Source organism: Alosa pseudoharengus, unplaced genomic scaffold (assembly GCF_046254945.1).
Source record: "Alosa pseudoharengus isolate Yale_2024_CS ecotype anadromous, Long Island Sound unplaced genomic scaffold, YU_APseudo_1.1 YU_APseudo_1.1_scf_17, whole genome shotgun sequence".
In the NCBI taxonomy this organism is placed as follows: Eukaryota; Metazoa; Chordata; class Actinopteri; order Clupeiformes; family Clupeidae; genus Alosa; species Alosa pseudoharengus.
Genome location: NW_027468640.1, coordinates 34,289,906 through 34,307,486, shown reverse-complemented (window position 1 = coordinate 34,307,486; position 17,581 = coordinate 34,289,906). Strand labels below are relative to the sequence as shown.

At 42.0% G+C, this 17,581-nt stretch overlaps 1 protein-coding gene across 1 annotated transcript in view; it reads left to right on the top strand.

Annotated features, from left to right (window-relative positions):
- The first annotated feature begins 4,174 nt into the window (after positions 1 to 4,174).
- The window catches only part of tbc1d19 (TBC1 domain family, member 19), a 30,822-nt gene continuing 17,415 nt past the window's right edge, over positions 4,175 to 17,581 (top strand). Inside the window, exons 1-10 of the mRNA XM_076289369.1 lie at positions 4,175 to 4,335; positions 4,560 to 4,632; positions 4,767 to 4,812; positions 7,222 to 7,297; positions 7,681 to 7,755; positions 9,152 to 9,215; positions 10,534 to 10,580; positions 11,483 to 11,593; positions 12,644 to 12,716; positions 13,592 to 13,630. Coding sequence (XP_076145484.1) covers positions 4,237 to 4,335; positions 4,560 to 4,632; positions 4,767 to 4,812; positions 7,222 to 7,297; positions 7,681 to 7,755; positions 9,152 to 9,215; positions 10,534 to 10,580; positions 11,483 to 11,593; positions 12,644 to 12,716; positions 13,592 to 13,630 — 703 coding nt within the window. The 5' untranslated portion in view covers positions 4,175 to 4,236. The remainder of the gene's footprint in view (positions 4,336 to 4,559; positions 4,633 to 4,766; positions 4,813 to 7,221; positions 7,298 to 7,680; positions 7,756 to 9,151; positions 9,216 to 10,533; positions 10,581 to 11,482; positions 11,594 to 12,643; positions 12,717 to 13,591; positions 13,631 to 17,581) is intronic.

The following is a 17,581-nucleotide window of genomic DNA, read 5'->3' as shown; positions in this document are numbered from 1 at the left end:
TTCATGGTCTCGGTTGATGAACTGCGCGCGCTGCTTACGGCTGAAGGGCTAGAGGATTCTGAAGGAGCGCACGAGAGCGCATGGGTGGTTCGGATTTTCTAACCCTAATCCCGCCTTTCCATCTATCTACGGTTTTTCTGAGGTACGGATTTTAACCTTTTTAACCTTATATAAATACAAACATCACATTAAAAAGTCAGAAATCCTTAGGCCATACAAGATTAAAACTTTAAGAGAACAAGAGACAACCGAAAAGGCTACAAAAACCAAACAACAACATAGGACCAAAATAACTGTTCAGTTTCAGTTATAATACAGTTCAAAAGTCATAACCCAACTCTCACAGGGCACCATCAATGTCAAACATGTGATAGCCTACACAAAATTATGTAAAACAACCACTGAAGGCTTTTTTCATGTCAGAGGCTTGGGGCATATAGCAGCCCTCATTAACCTTGTAGGCCTACAATCATTTTGAAGTGGAGTTATTTTCCCCCATCATCATAAATAATTGTTACCTTTTTTTCCCATCGGGAATGGAGATGATATAAATGTCAAATCATACAGTATGTAGCTAAGCTTCCTACACACACACACTGTAAATACCCCATAATTGTTCAACCCAAAGTTCCGCCCCTGTCAAATGACTACCCCTTTTCAGTGCATGGATAGTGATGGAGTCTGCAACCATAGGAATGTGATCCCTTTCTGGACAACACATTACAGCACAGATTACACTACCAATGACACCATGATATTTGCTTCATTTGACATATTCAGTATAAAAAGATGATGTTGCACCAGATGAGTTGCTGAAGTGATCGTCATTCCATTTATAGGACCCAGTGGTCAGCTGGATTTTGGGGAAATACCAGAAGGGCCACCCATCAAATGGGCCACTCAGAATGCTCCTTATCACTGGCAAAAGTAGCCTACCATTGGGGTGGTGCAGGAACACACTACACCCAAGTAGGCAGGCCCTCTTTATTTCCACATGAGGCCTCCATGTTTACCAACTTCAGCCATCAGAATTTTCAGCTCAATCTAGTAGTTTATCAATTACTATAAAATTTATGATTTGATCATTACTAGACAGCTGACTGCTATTTATACAATTTTCCTGTCCTGTACATCACGGTCATAGTGTGTCCTACCCATCATAGGATTAAGGAATAAGTGACATTACTCTGAAACATAAGATAAATATGTGTAGAATTGCTATCCTAGTTTTGATACCATGAATTATAAACCCAATAGGAAAATTGTTAACAATTGTGTATATCTATATTTCTATTTGTTAGTGTCAACTCAAGCTGGTAAAAATGGTCAGGAGTTTCTTTCGGGGGAATTTTGTGTAGCGGTAGTGATTAATTCAGCGATCGGGCAGCCACTGTTCATAGTGCGAATGGTGACCCTATCCTTGGAGATGGCGAGTGTGCGTGTGGTGGTGGCAGTAGTTGGGGAGGCCGGTGTGTTGCAAATTCCAGGTCCGTTTTTTTTTTTATCCCAGTCCGTCATTAAGAGGACCACAAGTACTGTAGCAAGTGACAGAGAAGAAGATTTAAAAAAAAAAAAATGCAGTTTACATTTACATGTATTCATTTAAAAGACATTTTTATCCAAAGCGACTTAGCCTACATATGTCAATTATATTACAAGGCCCACTGTCCCCAGATGACCTCTCAATAAGAGATGCTGGTTTCCAGAAAGATAATCTTATTTTGCTCCCAAAACAAAGAGGATATAACTGATTGCAATTCTAAATTTCTTGTTTACAGAAATCTTTAATCAGATTAGAATTGTAGGACTTCATTTAGCTGGTATACGGTATGAATGTTCAGTTGGTGTCCATGTAGAAGTTCAGTGACATGAATCATGTACCAATGACATAAGTATTGATTTGATGGTGTTTGTGGCATGGTACCATGGTTACCGTGTTTGTGGCATGGTAAAAGTGGAAACAGACCACAACCAAAAAAACTCAAAAGCTAGAACCTCTACAGTACATCATTTCTGCATGGTTGTCAGATAATTGTTTTAGAGAAAAAAACTATATAAACTATATAAAATTATAAATTGGAGTCCATTGCAGATGACCTTGCCAATGTTATGTCTGTAATGTTTCCCAAGAGTCTCCTGCAATAGCTCTTTCTTGACATTTGAGATGCTCAGTTATAACAGTAGACAGGTGCAAAAGACACATGCATGGCTCAGACAAGTTTAGAAACAAATTTAAGAATAGAATAATAATATAAAACCATGGCGATGAGAGATGAGATGTCCAAGGCTGAACTCTCGCAGGCTTCAGGAACACATGGCCAATTGGGTCAGTATGAAGCATGACACAAAGAACAGTATGCCTAGAGTTATCTATGCAAAATGGCAACTTTTACATACCTAACAGCTTGCCAAACATCTCACATGCTTTACCTTCATTTAAACCCTTTGTCTGTACAGTTTCCGTCTTACACCAGTTCACCAACACACACGAGTTCTGCACACAGCAACCAGTTCAATTCACTTTCCCACATTACCCAAAACTCAAGAAGTGGCAGAAAGAGATCCTGTGTCGGATGTGGCTTCCTCTCTCGGGAACCATACTCTGCACCACCCACTCACCAATGTCCTCCTCCCAATCCAGACTCTTTATTCACATTTCAAAGCTTGCAGGCCTTTTTGTATTCATATATTTGATTTTGACCGCATTCTGGTATATTCAGGTCGGGCTGAACTATATTTAATTATCATAACTTTGATCTGTCCTCAAGACAATTCCTTTAGTTTAATGAAATACAGACCAAGATGGGTTAGAGACTTGGGTACTGCAGAAACTGCAGCAACTGCTTCCTCTACTGTTCTTTTTAAGGCTTTTTAATGGAAAAATCCTAAAGAAGTGGGCAGACAACGTTCATATTTTAACTTGAAAAAATATTGGTAATCCGATATTAAGGCCACTTATAGAGGATTAAACATCACTTAACTCGAACAAACTTGTCCTTTAGATCTTAATCTCCAAATCATAACAGGAGCCTTCTAAATTAGATGAACATTAGCCTACCACAGCAGGCCTTCCTTAGGCCTACATATGCCTAATAAAACTTAAAACAGTCCGCATCAACGGGGCCTAAGCATTTGTTAGCCTAGGCATTTGTCAGCAAAGCCTTTATATATCCATACTAGTATAATAGTATTTCTGATATGTTGCTGATTGGATCCAACGGCCACAGCAACAAAGGGGAATGACTGACTCTTCTCTAATAACTGTGTTACATGTTATTTTCTATATTTCTGATATGTTGCTGATTGGATCATAAACGGCCACAGCAATGAAGAAAAGTGAAAGTGATTGATAATGACTGACTGACTATTATTGTGTTACATGCTCCAAATGTAAAGCACTTTGAGCTGCATTCTGTCTATGAAAGGTGCTATACAAATAAAGCTTATTATTATTATTATTATTATTATTATTATTATTATTATTATGAAAACGTTCAAGTTCAAGTTCAAAATTATTTATATGCCACAATACCATGCACAGAAAAAAGTTAAACATGGGATGAAATAGAATTATGAAATATAATAATAATAATAATAAAAATAAACTCACTGCTACAAAACAATCATTTTATAACTTGCAACCCAAAAGTCAACTGATTAGTCAAAGGCAGTGGAAAATGATGTAGTTTCTAGTGGCTTTTGAATTTTGAATTATAACTGGCAGCCAGTGCAAAGGCCTGAGTTTGGTGTGATGTGTTTGCTCTCTTTTCTTGGTTTTAGTTCAAATTCATTCTCCAAAACCTGTATCTGTATAATGGACTTTTTGGAGAGGCCAGTGAGGACAGCGTTGTGATTGATTTGGTAAAAGCAGCTTTCTCAATAACCTTGCCTAGGGGAGGTTTGAAATAGGCATTTGGTTATAAAGCAGACTGAAGAATCAAGGTTTTTCTCGAGACCTAATCTATTTCATATCAATCAACACATTACGAGTTACGATCTAGCAGACTTCAAATAATAATTTGACCACTTCTTGGTACAATTTTGAATAAAACAGAATTGGGCTAGACAGTTGGGTAGCTGTCATATTTTGCAGTAGGAACCATGTTTCCTTGGCCTTTGTTTCCTCCAAATATATGGTCCTTAGTTGCTTGGTTACGGTAGTGGGGTCTGCATCTGCAGATGTCAGCTAGCAAGAGTTGCTAGCTAAAGAAGGAGTTGTTTACATGGAATCACATAATGATGGATGAGGAAACTGAGCTGTCGTTTACAATCGCCCAAATTGTTCAGCGCTTAAAAGGAACACATTTGCATTCTCAGCTAGAAAGGCAGGCGAAAGTGAGTAGTACAGTTTCCTATGTGTGCAGTACAGTAACGTTATGGTGTACCACTAACACACTCAGGTTAGCTCGCTAGCCTAGCAATGGAAGCACAGCTAGTGTTGGATATCTGGGATGCTGTTTTTAGCTGATGCTAACGTTATGACAGCTGTCCTATCTCATGTAAGCTACATTACGATGTAATTACACAGATGTTCTCACAAGTTTCTTTCTGTACTACAGGAATGTTTGCACAGACCGGATATAAAACTTGAATCACTTAAAGACGATGTTCGGAATTTCTTCAAAGTATCGGGTAGGTCATGCTGCAGTCATTTGGTGGTGCTCTGTAATATGTGTCCGGGTACTTTTTGCTGGGACGCAATACCAGGCGGGCGATTTTTGCATAGGCCTATGCGGTCTGCTTTACAATTACAGTTTTCTTTACAGGTTGGGAGAGGAAGCTTCAGAATGCAGTGTACAGAGAATTGCATATGTAAGTTAATAATCTGGGTTGTACTTTAATAATGATTTGTTTATGTAATATTAATGCAGTTTTTCTTCTTTTCATTCTAGGCTATTTTCTCATTCACATATCAGACATATATTACAGTATATTTTTTACTAACAGCTATGAGCTTTTGTCAGATGCAGATACATATAAGACATCCATCTGGATAATGGTTCAAATCTCAATATGCAAAATCATCCCTAAATGCAAAGACCTCATTTCAATAGGCTATTGAGGAACACTAGGTAGTATTTAAAGCTCCAATTCCAAGTGCTAATTAATGCACTTTAAGTTTCATCCTCTCTCTCTCTGTCTCTCTCTAGCTCTCTTTTCCTTTTTCTGTCTCTCACTCTCACACATACACCCACCCTGCAGTTTGTGTCGTAGTGTTTATACTGTGCTTTATGGAGAGAAATCTTCCATCCTGCAATGGTTTGGAAGTGACAGGATGACGTGGTCCATCCGTCTTTCACTGGCTCAAGTGCAGACCAAACCTGTAGTACTGGCATAACCCATGCACACCCCCATCTCTATCTGCAGGAGTTACAAGAGGTCATATTGAGCTTGATTTGCAAATCTGCCGGACGGGGTCTTATTTAGGAGTGGGATTATTGTTATGGGTCATGTTCCAGTCAGTCTCTTGAGTTGAAATGTATTGGTCTGGTGTGAAGTTGTAGAGCAAGTAAGTCTCTGTAAACACATAAACATGTTGGGATTCGTGTGAGGCATTTGCACATGTTTAAACAGCGTTGTTTGTTTTGCTTCTCTCGTTCCTTTTGTTTTCAAATATAACTCACCTCATCCGTGTCCATTTACAATGAGATGTGCTGGTTTGGTACCGACTGACATCAAGCAGAATCAGAATGGGATTTTATTCGCCAAGTACACTGCAATAACTGATATCTAACCAAGTGTTATTAATCTTATATTAATAGAAAAGAAATCTAGTTAATATTGTTTTTAGTATAAAGACACATATTTAGTGTTTTGTCTTAAAATCATTTGACTAATTTAATAAGAGTTTGACTTATTTTAAGACATATTATCAAGAAAACAAGCAAATTTGGCAGCCAGTGCGTCGAGCAAATTTGTCTTGAAACGTCTTAAAATAAGCAGCCAAATTGTTTTGTTGATTAATATTTCTTAAAATAAGTCAAACTCATTAAATTAAGTCCAATGATTATACTAGGAAGTAAATGACTATGCTAAAAACAATACCATCTAAGGTTTATTTTTTGTATCTTATTTTTTTTTTTTTTTTAATCTATTTTTTTAGATTAATAACACTTGGTTAAACAAGCATTTTTTGCAGTGCATCTTCACTCAAGAATTTTGGTTCTGGCCGTTGATGTCACTCAGTGCTTGAACATTGACAATGTATAGGCAAAATTCGCATAAATACACAATACTCACAAGCTTTGGATCTAGAGTAAAAAAATATAACTGTCCTGACGTTTGTGGTGGTTGTGGTGGTGGTGGGGGGGTCATTACACAGTCTGTGTCTCTAAGTGCAGATTTTTTACTGTGTTTAAACTTCGAGGCCAAGCAGCCATCAAGGGCTGGTAGTGAGTAATGCCCCTCTCTAACTGGACCGGGGGTCAGCATGAAATAAAAGTGAAGTGATTCCTTCCCTTTCTGGACCATGAGTTATGAACCTGGGTGTCTGTCTCAGGTTTGATGTGTTTAGGTTGGTTGTGTGTACGCGGGTCACCCAGGGCCGAGCTGCTCTTTTGATCCACACAGTTGGATCAGACCAGGGACTCATGGTACAGCAAATGTGTCATATTAGTACCCAGTATAGGTAGGTAGGGTTAAGGGCAGGAATCACCAGAGATTCCATGGTACCATACTGATCTGATTTTTCAACATGTGAATAACATGTGCTACGTACTCAGTTTGGCGGTAAGATCTACAGCAATGATTGCTACAGAGAAAATGAATGTGACTCATGACATCCCTGTTTAGGAGAAGACTAGTTCTGTACAGTGAGAGTGCAGACAGAGCCCCATGTCCATACTTCACTGCCCTCTTCTTTGTTTTAGCTTCTCCATCACCATCATGTTCCGATGCCTCAGATGTAATTTCAGGACAATGTGTGTGTGTGTGTGTGTGTGTGTGTGTGTGTGTGTGTGTGTGTGTGTGTGTGTGTGTGTGTGAGTGATTGGGTGTACATATGTGTGATAGAGTGTACATGTGTGTGTTTGTTTGTGTGTGTCTCTCTCCATGTGTACAGATGTGTTGTGAATGTGTGTGTTTAGGTTTATTTGTGTATGTGTTTACGTCTGCCTCTATTCACACAGTATCTGTATCGTGTATATACAGTATGTGCTTGCATGTGTGTGTGTGTGTCTGTGTGTGTGTGTGTGTGTTATATTTTGGCTCTGTGTTTTTCAGCAGGCCTCCCCCCAGGCACCCTGCTGCCCCCCTTGAGCACACCAAAGAGCCACTGGCTTACATGCGCAAGGCCCAGGTGGGTTGTGTCCTTCGTTCCACACACATCTCTTTCGTGCCTCTAGATCCTCATCTCATCTGCATCCCTTTCTCTCGGTTCATTCCCCTCTGAGATGTCTCCCTCTCTCTATTTCTGTCTCAATCTTCTCCAGTCATTATTTTACCACCCATCATCCCCCCTCCATTTAACCCCCCCCAATAAATAAATAAATAAATAAATAAATATTTTTGGTCTTTTCACCAAATCTATAATGCATGACCCATGGATACAGTGCCAGTTTTTCCATTTCAGTTCTGTTGAGTAAAGGAGTGAGGAAGTGCAGTGTGATGGGTTGCTTACTCAAGTGTCAATTATATTTTTGAGATAATCACTGTGGTGTGTGTGTGTGTGTGTCCTTACAGGCCAGCTGGGAGAAGAGGATCCTGAAAAGTCTGAACAGCATGTGCACTGAACTTGGGGTTCCACTGGCAAGCAAGGTGAGACCTAGCGTGTGTGTGTGTGTGTGTGTGTTTGTTTGTTTATGTGTGTATGTGAGAGACCATTAGAGACTAATATTATTATTTTTTATAGTTTTGTGAATCTACCTGCATGGGCTAGAAGGTCGAAATGAGACTTGGCAAATTTTGACAGGACAAATTAACCTTGCCACTGATTATTACAAACAGTAACTGAGTATGACTGCAATAATTGGGCCAGGTCTGGATTTTACACTGATTAGCAGGGGTTTCGACATCACAGGCAGTTCATAGATTGGACAGTTCAACAGCTTTTGTGTTAAAGCTCCCCAGAGCATTGATGGGCATTTCAAATTATTGCTTGACATGGAACCTTTTGGTTGTGAACCTTTATTTTGCAACACTCACTTGTTCGCTCAAATAGGCCTTACGCCTTTACTTCTGGTCACTTTCAGCTCTGTTTCATGTTGCGGTCCAGTGACACTTTCACAGAGCGATTTGGCAGGAACGGTACTGGCCAGATCCAAAGCACCGTGTTTACAGCCAAGCCCAAATAATTATGACATTAAAAACCGAACTTGTTTGGACTCCCTTTGGCGCTGCCTGACTTTCACAGCAGGAAACAGTAACCAGAGATGGCAACGTGGAACACCTCCGTCTGACTCAATCAGCAGAAGCGTTTTTCCTGAGATTTCCAATCAGATCAAGACTGAATGCTGAAAAAAAATATTTTGTCTTTGGATCCTTAAAGGTGCCATGTGTAAGAATTGAGGTAAAAATATCCAAAAAATTAGCTACACACATCAAAAGAATGAGAAGAAATAAGGGTGATGATGTCATTAAAAAAATGACAAGGTATAGTGCTGCAGAGGTATCAACCTGAATTAGCATGCTAAATTACTAGCCACAGCCCGACAGGTGTCATAATACCAGTTTCGGCCATGGGAGGCGGTATGCGGGCAACATAACCGCCAGCCAAACTGCAATACACGTTTCTCGGTTGTTACTCTAGGGTAGACCAACTCACTTTCTGGAGGTATACTGCCCCCATCTTTTATGGAATGTGGAGTGTGAATTGATTTTTTGGCGGACATTACACATGGCACCTTTAAAAGGCTTAAACGTTCTACTAAGGGTCTTTTGCTAGAAAAGTGTTCTGATGTTTCTGAACTGAGGTACATTCAAGCTGGAGACACAACAACATCCCCTTATCTATGTCTTCATTAATCAATCTGATCCATTAATGGAGGAGGTTCTCACAAATCTGCTTTGCGGTCATCTGCAGGTCATTAGTGTTAATGTTTTTGCGTGTTTATTTTCTTTTTGAGATGTGAGTGATTGTGTACGTGAGGAAGTGTGTGGTGGTGGGGAACTGTTTGTGTCTTAATGTCGTTTGTGTCGGTGTTCTGTGTTTCAGAGGCCAGTGCCAGAACAGAGGGAGCTGTCAAACAAGTGGAACGAGATGGGGACGGATGAACCAGGTCCCTCTCTTTCTCATTCTCTCTCTCTCTCTCTCTCACACACACACACACACAGGTTTAGTACAAGTGTCCAAAGCATATTTCCCCTGTTGCATTAACAATGGCAGTTACAGTAGGGGAGACATTACATTTTTAGATTGCCATGGTTTGGCACAGAGCTGTGACACTCATGCAGGGTACTGCTGGCTGGGCATAGGCACACATACACACAAACACCCATATGCATCAGTGGGGGCGCGGATATCGGTTTCTGCTCTGCATCTGACCCCAGTGGGGTTTTGAGAAGGGAGGATTTTTCTGTGCTGAGACCACTAAGACACTCAGCAAATTATCAATGTGACATTAGCTCCCTTTGACAAGGAATATTATAAATAGTCAGTGTTTCCCACAGAATTGAATTCCATTTGTGGTGGTTGGTTTGCAGAATTAACTTGAATACAACAGTTTTTAACAAATTAAGCACAATTTAGTACAACCTGAAAAATCAGTGTGTGGTGGTCAATGTTGATATTGTGGTGGGCCGCCACAAATAAGTCAATGTATGGGAAACTGTGATAGTTATTGATCATTCTCACAGTCTGTTGATTTTTATACACATAAATGACATGCCTCAATTTAGTGTGAACCCTATGTGTGTGTGTGTGTGTGTGTGTGTGTGTGTGTGTGTGTGTGTGTGTGTATGTGTGTGTGTCTGCCAGACAGTATCATTCCTGGTTTACACTGTGAGGTTTACACTGCCTTCGTAGCCTAACAGTGCTGTAACAATGCTATCTGTGTGAGGAGGCAACGCTAACATTTACGAGGCTAACCAGACGGCCACATAAACAGCCCTTCCTTCTTTACCGAGTCCCAGAGGATGTCCAGGTCTCTGGGTTTCATCCTCGGTAACCTCGGGGAACTCTCTCGATAGTCATGCCCCCCCCCCCCTTCTCCCTCTGTCCTTCTTATTTAATCTTTCTCCCCTCTTCCTCCCCTTTGGCCTACCACTGTATACAGTGTGTTTGGAGGGGAGTGAACAAGTGTGTTTAAGGTTTTGGGTTGGTTAGGTGTGTGTTGTGTCCGCTGTTTATCCTGCTGTGTCACATTTTATGTTTAATTTATCTCCTCTACAAAATTGTCACGAAAGTTCACAAAAAAAGTGTGACGGCTTTAACAACCAAAACCTTACCAAAAACAAACATTTTTAGAACACTTATCACTGTCGCACGGCTGCATCCGGAAGGCTCTGCACTTACTTAGGAATATGAGAGCCATAAAAATGTAACGACATATCTGCACATCACTGAGCTGTTTCTCTCTCTTTCTCGTCTTTCTTCAGACCTGAGTAAATTCAGGCCTGTCTACGCTCCCAAGGACTTCCTGGAGGTGAGTCAGACGCCCTCCCCCCCCCACACACACACACAAACCCTCCCCAAGAGATAAAGAGCAGATTAACATGCCCAGAAAAGATCAAAGTTTATGTGTTGATTTACTGGAAATATTCTGCTGGGTTTTTTGTTAACTTAAGATGATGTATTGAGATGATGTTGTTAAGCTGTGTTGTGTGTATAAAAAATAACCAACTACATAACAAAATGGAGACAATCCAAAGCGAGCAGTGGCAAAGACACAAAACACTCGAGGTTTATTAACGAATCCAGGAGTTGATACAAAACGTAGGCCATCTCAGCATCACAACCGTACCAACTCAAAACGAATGTGGGAGTCGATACAGACTGTGGGCCATCCCAGCGTCACAACCGTACCAACTCCAGGACAAAATACAAATTGTCTTGCTTAAATACATTTCTAGTGATCCCCCTTCCGTCGCCTCACGTGAGCTCTCTCTCCTGTCGTACCTTGTCTCGTGAGGCGCCAGCATTATGTTAAAGCAAGTAGCACTCTTCAACTCTTCAATGATTGTGTTAAGAGAAAAACACGTCAGCGATGATTAATCCCATCATGTGGCGTGACAAAGGTCACGCATGTATGCGATTTGGGTTGGCTTAATCAAAAGACCTTGGGTGGCGATGATCAAAACAAATGTTAAAATACATACACTCTGGAATGTTAAAATATACATACAGTACACTCTGGAATTTCTCACTACATATGTGTATGCAGCTTTTATGATAAAATGATAATGGAAGTGTATAAAATATGAATTCTGGGTTTCTATATTTGTGTATGTGTGTGTGTGTGTGTGTGTGTGTGTGTGTGTGTGTGTGTGTGTATGTATGTATGTGTGTGTGTGTGTGTGTGTGTGTTCCTGTGATGCTCTACCCCAGGTGTTGATCAGCTTGCGAAACCCTAACCTGGACTGCAGTGAGGAGGTGGGCTCCCATAGCCACTGGGGTCTGATCCAGGTGCCCCTCCACATCAGAGATGTCCCCCAGCTGGTGAGAGACACACACGCAATGTGTAAGAGAGGGAGGGAGATTTATGTCTTTCAAGGCGTGCAGCATGACACTCTGCGGTAGAGTACTGCTGGCTTGAGTCATGCTTGAGTCATGCTTAAAATTCCTGTCTTTAAGCAGAAGACATGTTCGTTCATCCCCTGACGGCAGGTCTTTTGACTGGGGAAGGGTATGTCATGTTTTATAAGCCAAGGTAGAAGGCGCGCGCGCACACACACACACACACACACACACACACACACACACACACACACACACACACACACACACACACACACACACACACACACACACATGCACACACACACACATATCCCCAGCTGATGATAATCACCCACAAGGCCACAGTGTCTGGTGTTGCCATGCTATATGTGTGAGTGAGAGAAGAAAAAAAAGCAAGCGGCACACTGTGTGTGTGTGTGTGTGTGTGTGTGTGTGTGTGTGTGTGTGTGAGAGAGAAGGGGAAAAGCAAGTGGCACACTGTGTGTGTGCTTGTGTGTGAGAAGGGGAAAAAACACACACGTGGACAGTATTCAGTCTGGTTTTGTCGCAACCATATTTTGAAACCAAAAACCTGGTACGTTGTGAGTCCCTGTCGCTTTGCTTAAAAGTGTCTGCTGAATCTCACTCTGTTGACTTTCACTTTGCTCTATAATGGATGAATGCTGTGTGCTCGGATAGTGGGCCACTGTGTGCTTCATTGAGAAGGGGGTTTGTGGATGTCGGGGGCCACCGCGCATGATCACATAGAAGTAGAAGAGCAGGATTCGGATTTGATTCTGCTCTCAGACCTGTTCTTTATGAATGGGTATTGTGATTAATCCCTGATCATCAGTCGCTTTGCACACTGTGTTGTCTAGGTATACCTTAAAGCAGCCGCAGTGTTAACCTATGTGGTAACAGGGAAGGCAGTAGCATCATTGCATCCCTTATCACTGCTAGATCTGCACTAATTTCATTCAGCGCTCATCTTAAGGGGTTCAGAAACTGATCCCAGATCTGTATTTATTGTAATTGTCTTTTCCTCTGCAGAGGGAGGCTTGTCCTGAACTGACCCTGACCAGCGGGCAACTCGGCATAGATGACCACCCTCACGTTCCCGCAGGTATCCCCCCATCCCCTCATCCCTCCATCCTCTTGCTGTTCACTCTTCTGTTCAGCACGTCTCTCCATCACTTCATCCCCGTCCGCTCCACTGAATTCTGTTCCTTTTGTTGGTGTGTTCTCCACTCGACTGGGCCAGTTGCGTAAGGTCGGATTATCTCCCGAGTAAACGTTTACAGGGTGCTATCTGGGCATATCCAGATGTTTTTATATCACTCCCTCTAAACAAGCCCAATATTCGGTCTGTTCTTCAAATAGCAACAAAAAATATTTTGTTCGGCAAACACCCAACGGCGAGCTAATAAACACACACGTCTGTTGCTCTGATAGCTTATCGGAGCGTCGCCGCAAGCACCGCGGTAGTCATCTGGTGTGTGTCTGTGTGTGTGTTGGGGTAGGAGGTTTGGATGGGAGCTACTAATACCAGAAATGACATTTATTTGTTTGTGAATGAGAGTTATGCAGTCGGTCATGGTTGGAGTAGTGTGGTGGGAGTGTCTGCTCATATGTGAACACACACACACACACACACACACACACACACACACACACACACACACACACGGTCACTTTTAGAATCCCTAACTCGCAACTCAGACATGAGCACACATACACACAAAAACATGCATAAATTATCTCTCTCACACATGCACACACACACACACACACACACATACAAACACAAACACACACATACACTCATATGCACTCAGAATTCCTTGCAACTCATATATGAGCACACATACACACTAGAATATGTGCCTAAATTAACTTGCACACACGCACACACACACACACACACACACACACACACACACACACACACACACAATGTGGTCTGACAACTGAAATCTCTTTGTTGTCTTGTCTCCACAGATTTGTTTGAAAGTGAGCACATTCGTCTGGGCAAGAGAGGTACGAAAAGCACAAGACATTTTTAGGACACCTTTCTTTTTCTCCTTTTCTCTCCTCCCCTTCATCTCTCTTGGATAAAAAATGTCTATTTATTACCAACCTCTTTCTTTTGGCCCGGTGTGTTTATGCGCTGGCTATCGCTCTATTTAGTTCTGTATTAACACACTCCACCTCTGAACACCTGGAAGCTATCTTATGAGGGTAGAGATTAGACAGTGTGCAATGACCCCTCTCCCCCACCCCCATTGATTTAGCTGCTCTCTTTCTCTCTCACTCTATTCAATTCAGTTAAATTTAGTTAATTTCAATGCTTTATTGGCATGACCATTTACAGGAAAATTGTGTTGCCAAAGCGTCAAACAACCCCCCCCCCCCTCTCTTTCTTCCACTCACTCTCTCCACTCTTAGCTTGTTTCTTCACATCTGGTTCAATCCAGACATCTTTCCTAAATCCCCTACTTCATACTGCACTTGAATGTTCTAATGGCCAGAGTGGGGCTCTGGCAGCAGCAGCATAGGCCACTGTGTCTGGTGTTGCCATGCTATATGTGTGTGTGAGAGAAGGGAAAAATGCAAGTGGCACACTGTGTGTGTGTGTTTGTGTGTGTGTGTGTGAGGGAGAAGGGGAAAAAGCAAGTGGCACACTGTTATGTAGATGGTAAACACAGAGTGACTCATTCAGGATGTTCTTCCAGTGAAATGTTTGCCCCAACTTCTTGCCAAAACACACACACACACACACACACACACACACATATATATACACAACTCTGAATCCGTAACTGTGATGATGTATGATAGGACAGGCCAGGCCCAAGGCCTATTTGTTTAATTTTTTTGCACACAGAAGGTTGAAAAGCAGGGCAAGAGAAGACAGAAGAGTAGTAGTAGTAGTATTTCTCCACTCATTGTCCTATACCTCACACATCCCTTCTTCTCTCTCAATGGCGTTTCGATCTCCCTCAATTCTGCGGCCTCTCCCCCTTTCTCTCCCTTTAACTCTTTCTCTCAAATCAAATTATTCCGTTAACAAACTATAATACTTATGCCTAGATTGTCATGTACTGTGACAATGCGGGCTGAGATTAGGACCCAAATGCAGACACGGTTGCATAAGTTAAACAAAACAGGATCTTTACACCAAAGAACTCACAAGACATGAGGAACACGCGAAACACAGGGGCAACGCGACAATACACAATGACCAAGCAAAGACCAAAGCAAACACAAGGGGCTCTATCGTGCGTCCCGGCGCAATTGACTTTGTATACTCGCGATTTTGTCTTTCCTATTTTGCAGTCAGCGCATATTGGAATTTTCCCTCCACAGGTACGTGCCTGTAAATTATGGAATTCGATTGCGCCCACCGGGCCGGTTCAGCGAAAAGACGGGCCGTGTTCCGGCGCAAACGTTCACTGTTGATATTTTGCAGTTTCAGAAAACAATTCCGCCACAGACCAGGAACTCCCTGGTGTAAAGTCTGTGGCGCAAATGCAGATGCTATTTTAAGGGCGCATGCATGACCACAGGCCTGCATGAATGAATGCGTTGCACACAAATCTACAGACACCCCCGTGCACAGACGGAAACATTCAAAGCCTTGATAATATTTGTCCATTTCCCGGTTTTGTTCGTGCATTGGTGACCTAAAAATTTTGTAGCCTATATAGTACAACATCTACATGCAATATCTTTACAACAACAACGCCTAATTATAACCTATTAATTTGGACAACTTTATACAGCCCTATAAAGGCTAAAGTTACCTTTAGTTTTGTTCCAATTTACCGCTGTGTATGGCTTTAAACATCGCGTGCGTTTTAACATCAGCCTAAGCATTATTCCAGCTGCGCTAAGGTTTTAAGCACCACAATTTTGCCTACCTTGTTGTAGCCCATCTGAAATAACTCCAAGCTTTGTTATGTTCCCTCCATCCTTTCGTTATTTTCAAAAAACGTTTTATATCCATGATGGCCTTAAAGTCTTGAGTTAGTGAATTAGCTTAAATCAGCTTTTATGTGCTGTTAACCAGCAAATAGTACAAGAAAGCAGCAAGTATGGCTACAATTTCTGCAGTTAATGGGATATACTGTGCAGAGTTGAAAGTTAGGTCAACTTGGAAACTTTCTCACAGGCCGCCTGTGCTGCGCAACGCACACTTCGCTCCATTCATCTATACAACGTAGTTCCCATTTCGGTAAACCATACATAATTTCAAAGAAAAATATTACCACTCGAGATGTGGTGTCCATTAAGATGTGAAAAAAAATAGGCATAAATCTAGCATACACATTTTCACGAATCACGGATGTGTTGATGACATAAATTAGGAAATATTAGATGACTTAAGGAAACGTGATGTTGAATTGCATGCCGATGCCAATTAACCCAAATGCCCCAGCGGCAGCACGGGAGAGAAGAGATTAACTGACAGAAGATATGCATTGTCTATAGAGAGGTAATGTTAGATTACATTGTACATAGCAAAAATATCACCATGCATTCATAATCTCGTAATTCAGTGAGAGTGATCCCAAAACATCGGAAAGTATGTCTCTGTGACAATTCTGTATTACATTTTGTCAAGAGGAAAAATCAATAGCTGACCGTTCCTAACTGAACAGTAAAATTATAGCGCTGTGAACAGCTCCTGGCTGCGCCTGGCAAATACGCCACCATAATTAAATATTAGCAATTAGCTATGGAACAAGCGTGCCTGTTGTTACAGGGAATGTGAGATGACGCCCTGATTGGTTTATTGCACGTTACGCCCAAACCACACCCATGATTAATGTAGCTACTTCAGACCACCCCATTTTAGATTTGCGTCGGGTGCAACAGTCAAATATACCGCCGGTAAAATAGCATCAGCGCCCAAGATCCGCCCACAAAGTGACTTGCGTTTTGCGCAAAGACACTTCCGTTTCAGACCGTTAAAATATAGCCCAAGATCTTAAATACACAGGAAACTACTCAGGAAACACAATCCACTGGACACGGGCAAGAAGACACAGGTAGACATGGAACAAGGTAATCAAACTTAACTTGAGACTCAGGTGAGGGGCGGAGACAAGTCCCAAAACAAAAACCTCAAACTGTGACAGTGCCCCCTATTAAGGGACGGCTCCCAAATGCCCCTAACAGAAACTAGCAAGTCCAAGCAGGGTGGGTGGGAGGGGGCTTGGGGGCCGGAGCCCTCTGGCTGGGCAGCTCAGGTGGACCACCTGGTGGCAGGGCAGACAGGGCAGACCGGCCGAGGTGGCTCTGTCTAGGCGGCTCGAAAGGGTGGCCGGGACCAGAGACGGACCATCGGAGCAGCTCAGGAGGGCAGTCTGGACGCAGTGTAGACCGCCGAGGCAGGCTGGGTGGACGGCCGCTCCGCAGGGGTCCATTACTGGCTTGTTCATTCTATCACAAGCTGGCAGGGGTGGGTACCCAAATACACGATGCAGAAGATTTTTAGATATTTAGAAATGTATTTCACAAAATCCAAAACCAAAAACAGACAGAGACTATGTAACTGGACTATTGAGGCCAAAAAGATTATTATTTAGCTAAAACGTGGAGAATACAATGCAATCAAGCATTTTGGGTCATAAGCGGGCAGCAGATTGAGAGAGAGAAAAAGATGCGGTTTTAAAAGGATGTGACAGAAGCTGAGGCAAGCCAGGTAGGCCTATAGGCCCGATGGTAATTGTAAAGCAATTTACAAAAGATTCACTGAACAAAAATGCCGATGTGGTACATGAAAATTTAGCTAAAAACGTGGAGAATGCAATGCAATCAAACATTTTGGGCGATGTGGAGACACAAGCTGGCAGTAGATTAAATGCTCACGAGAGAGAGAAAAAGATGCGGTTTTAAAAGGACGTGACCGAAGCTGAGGCAAGCAGGCGATGACTAATTGTAAAGCAATTTACAAAAGATTTACTGAACAAAAACACTCACAAA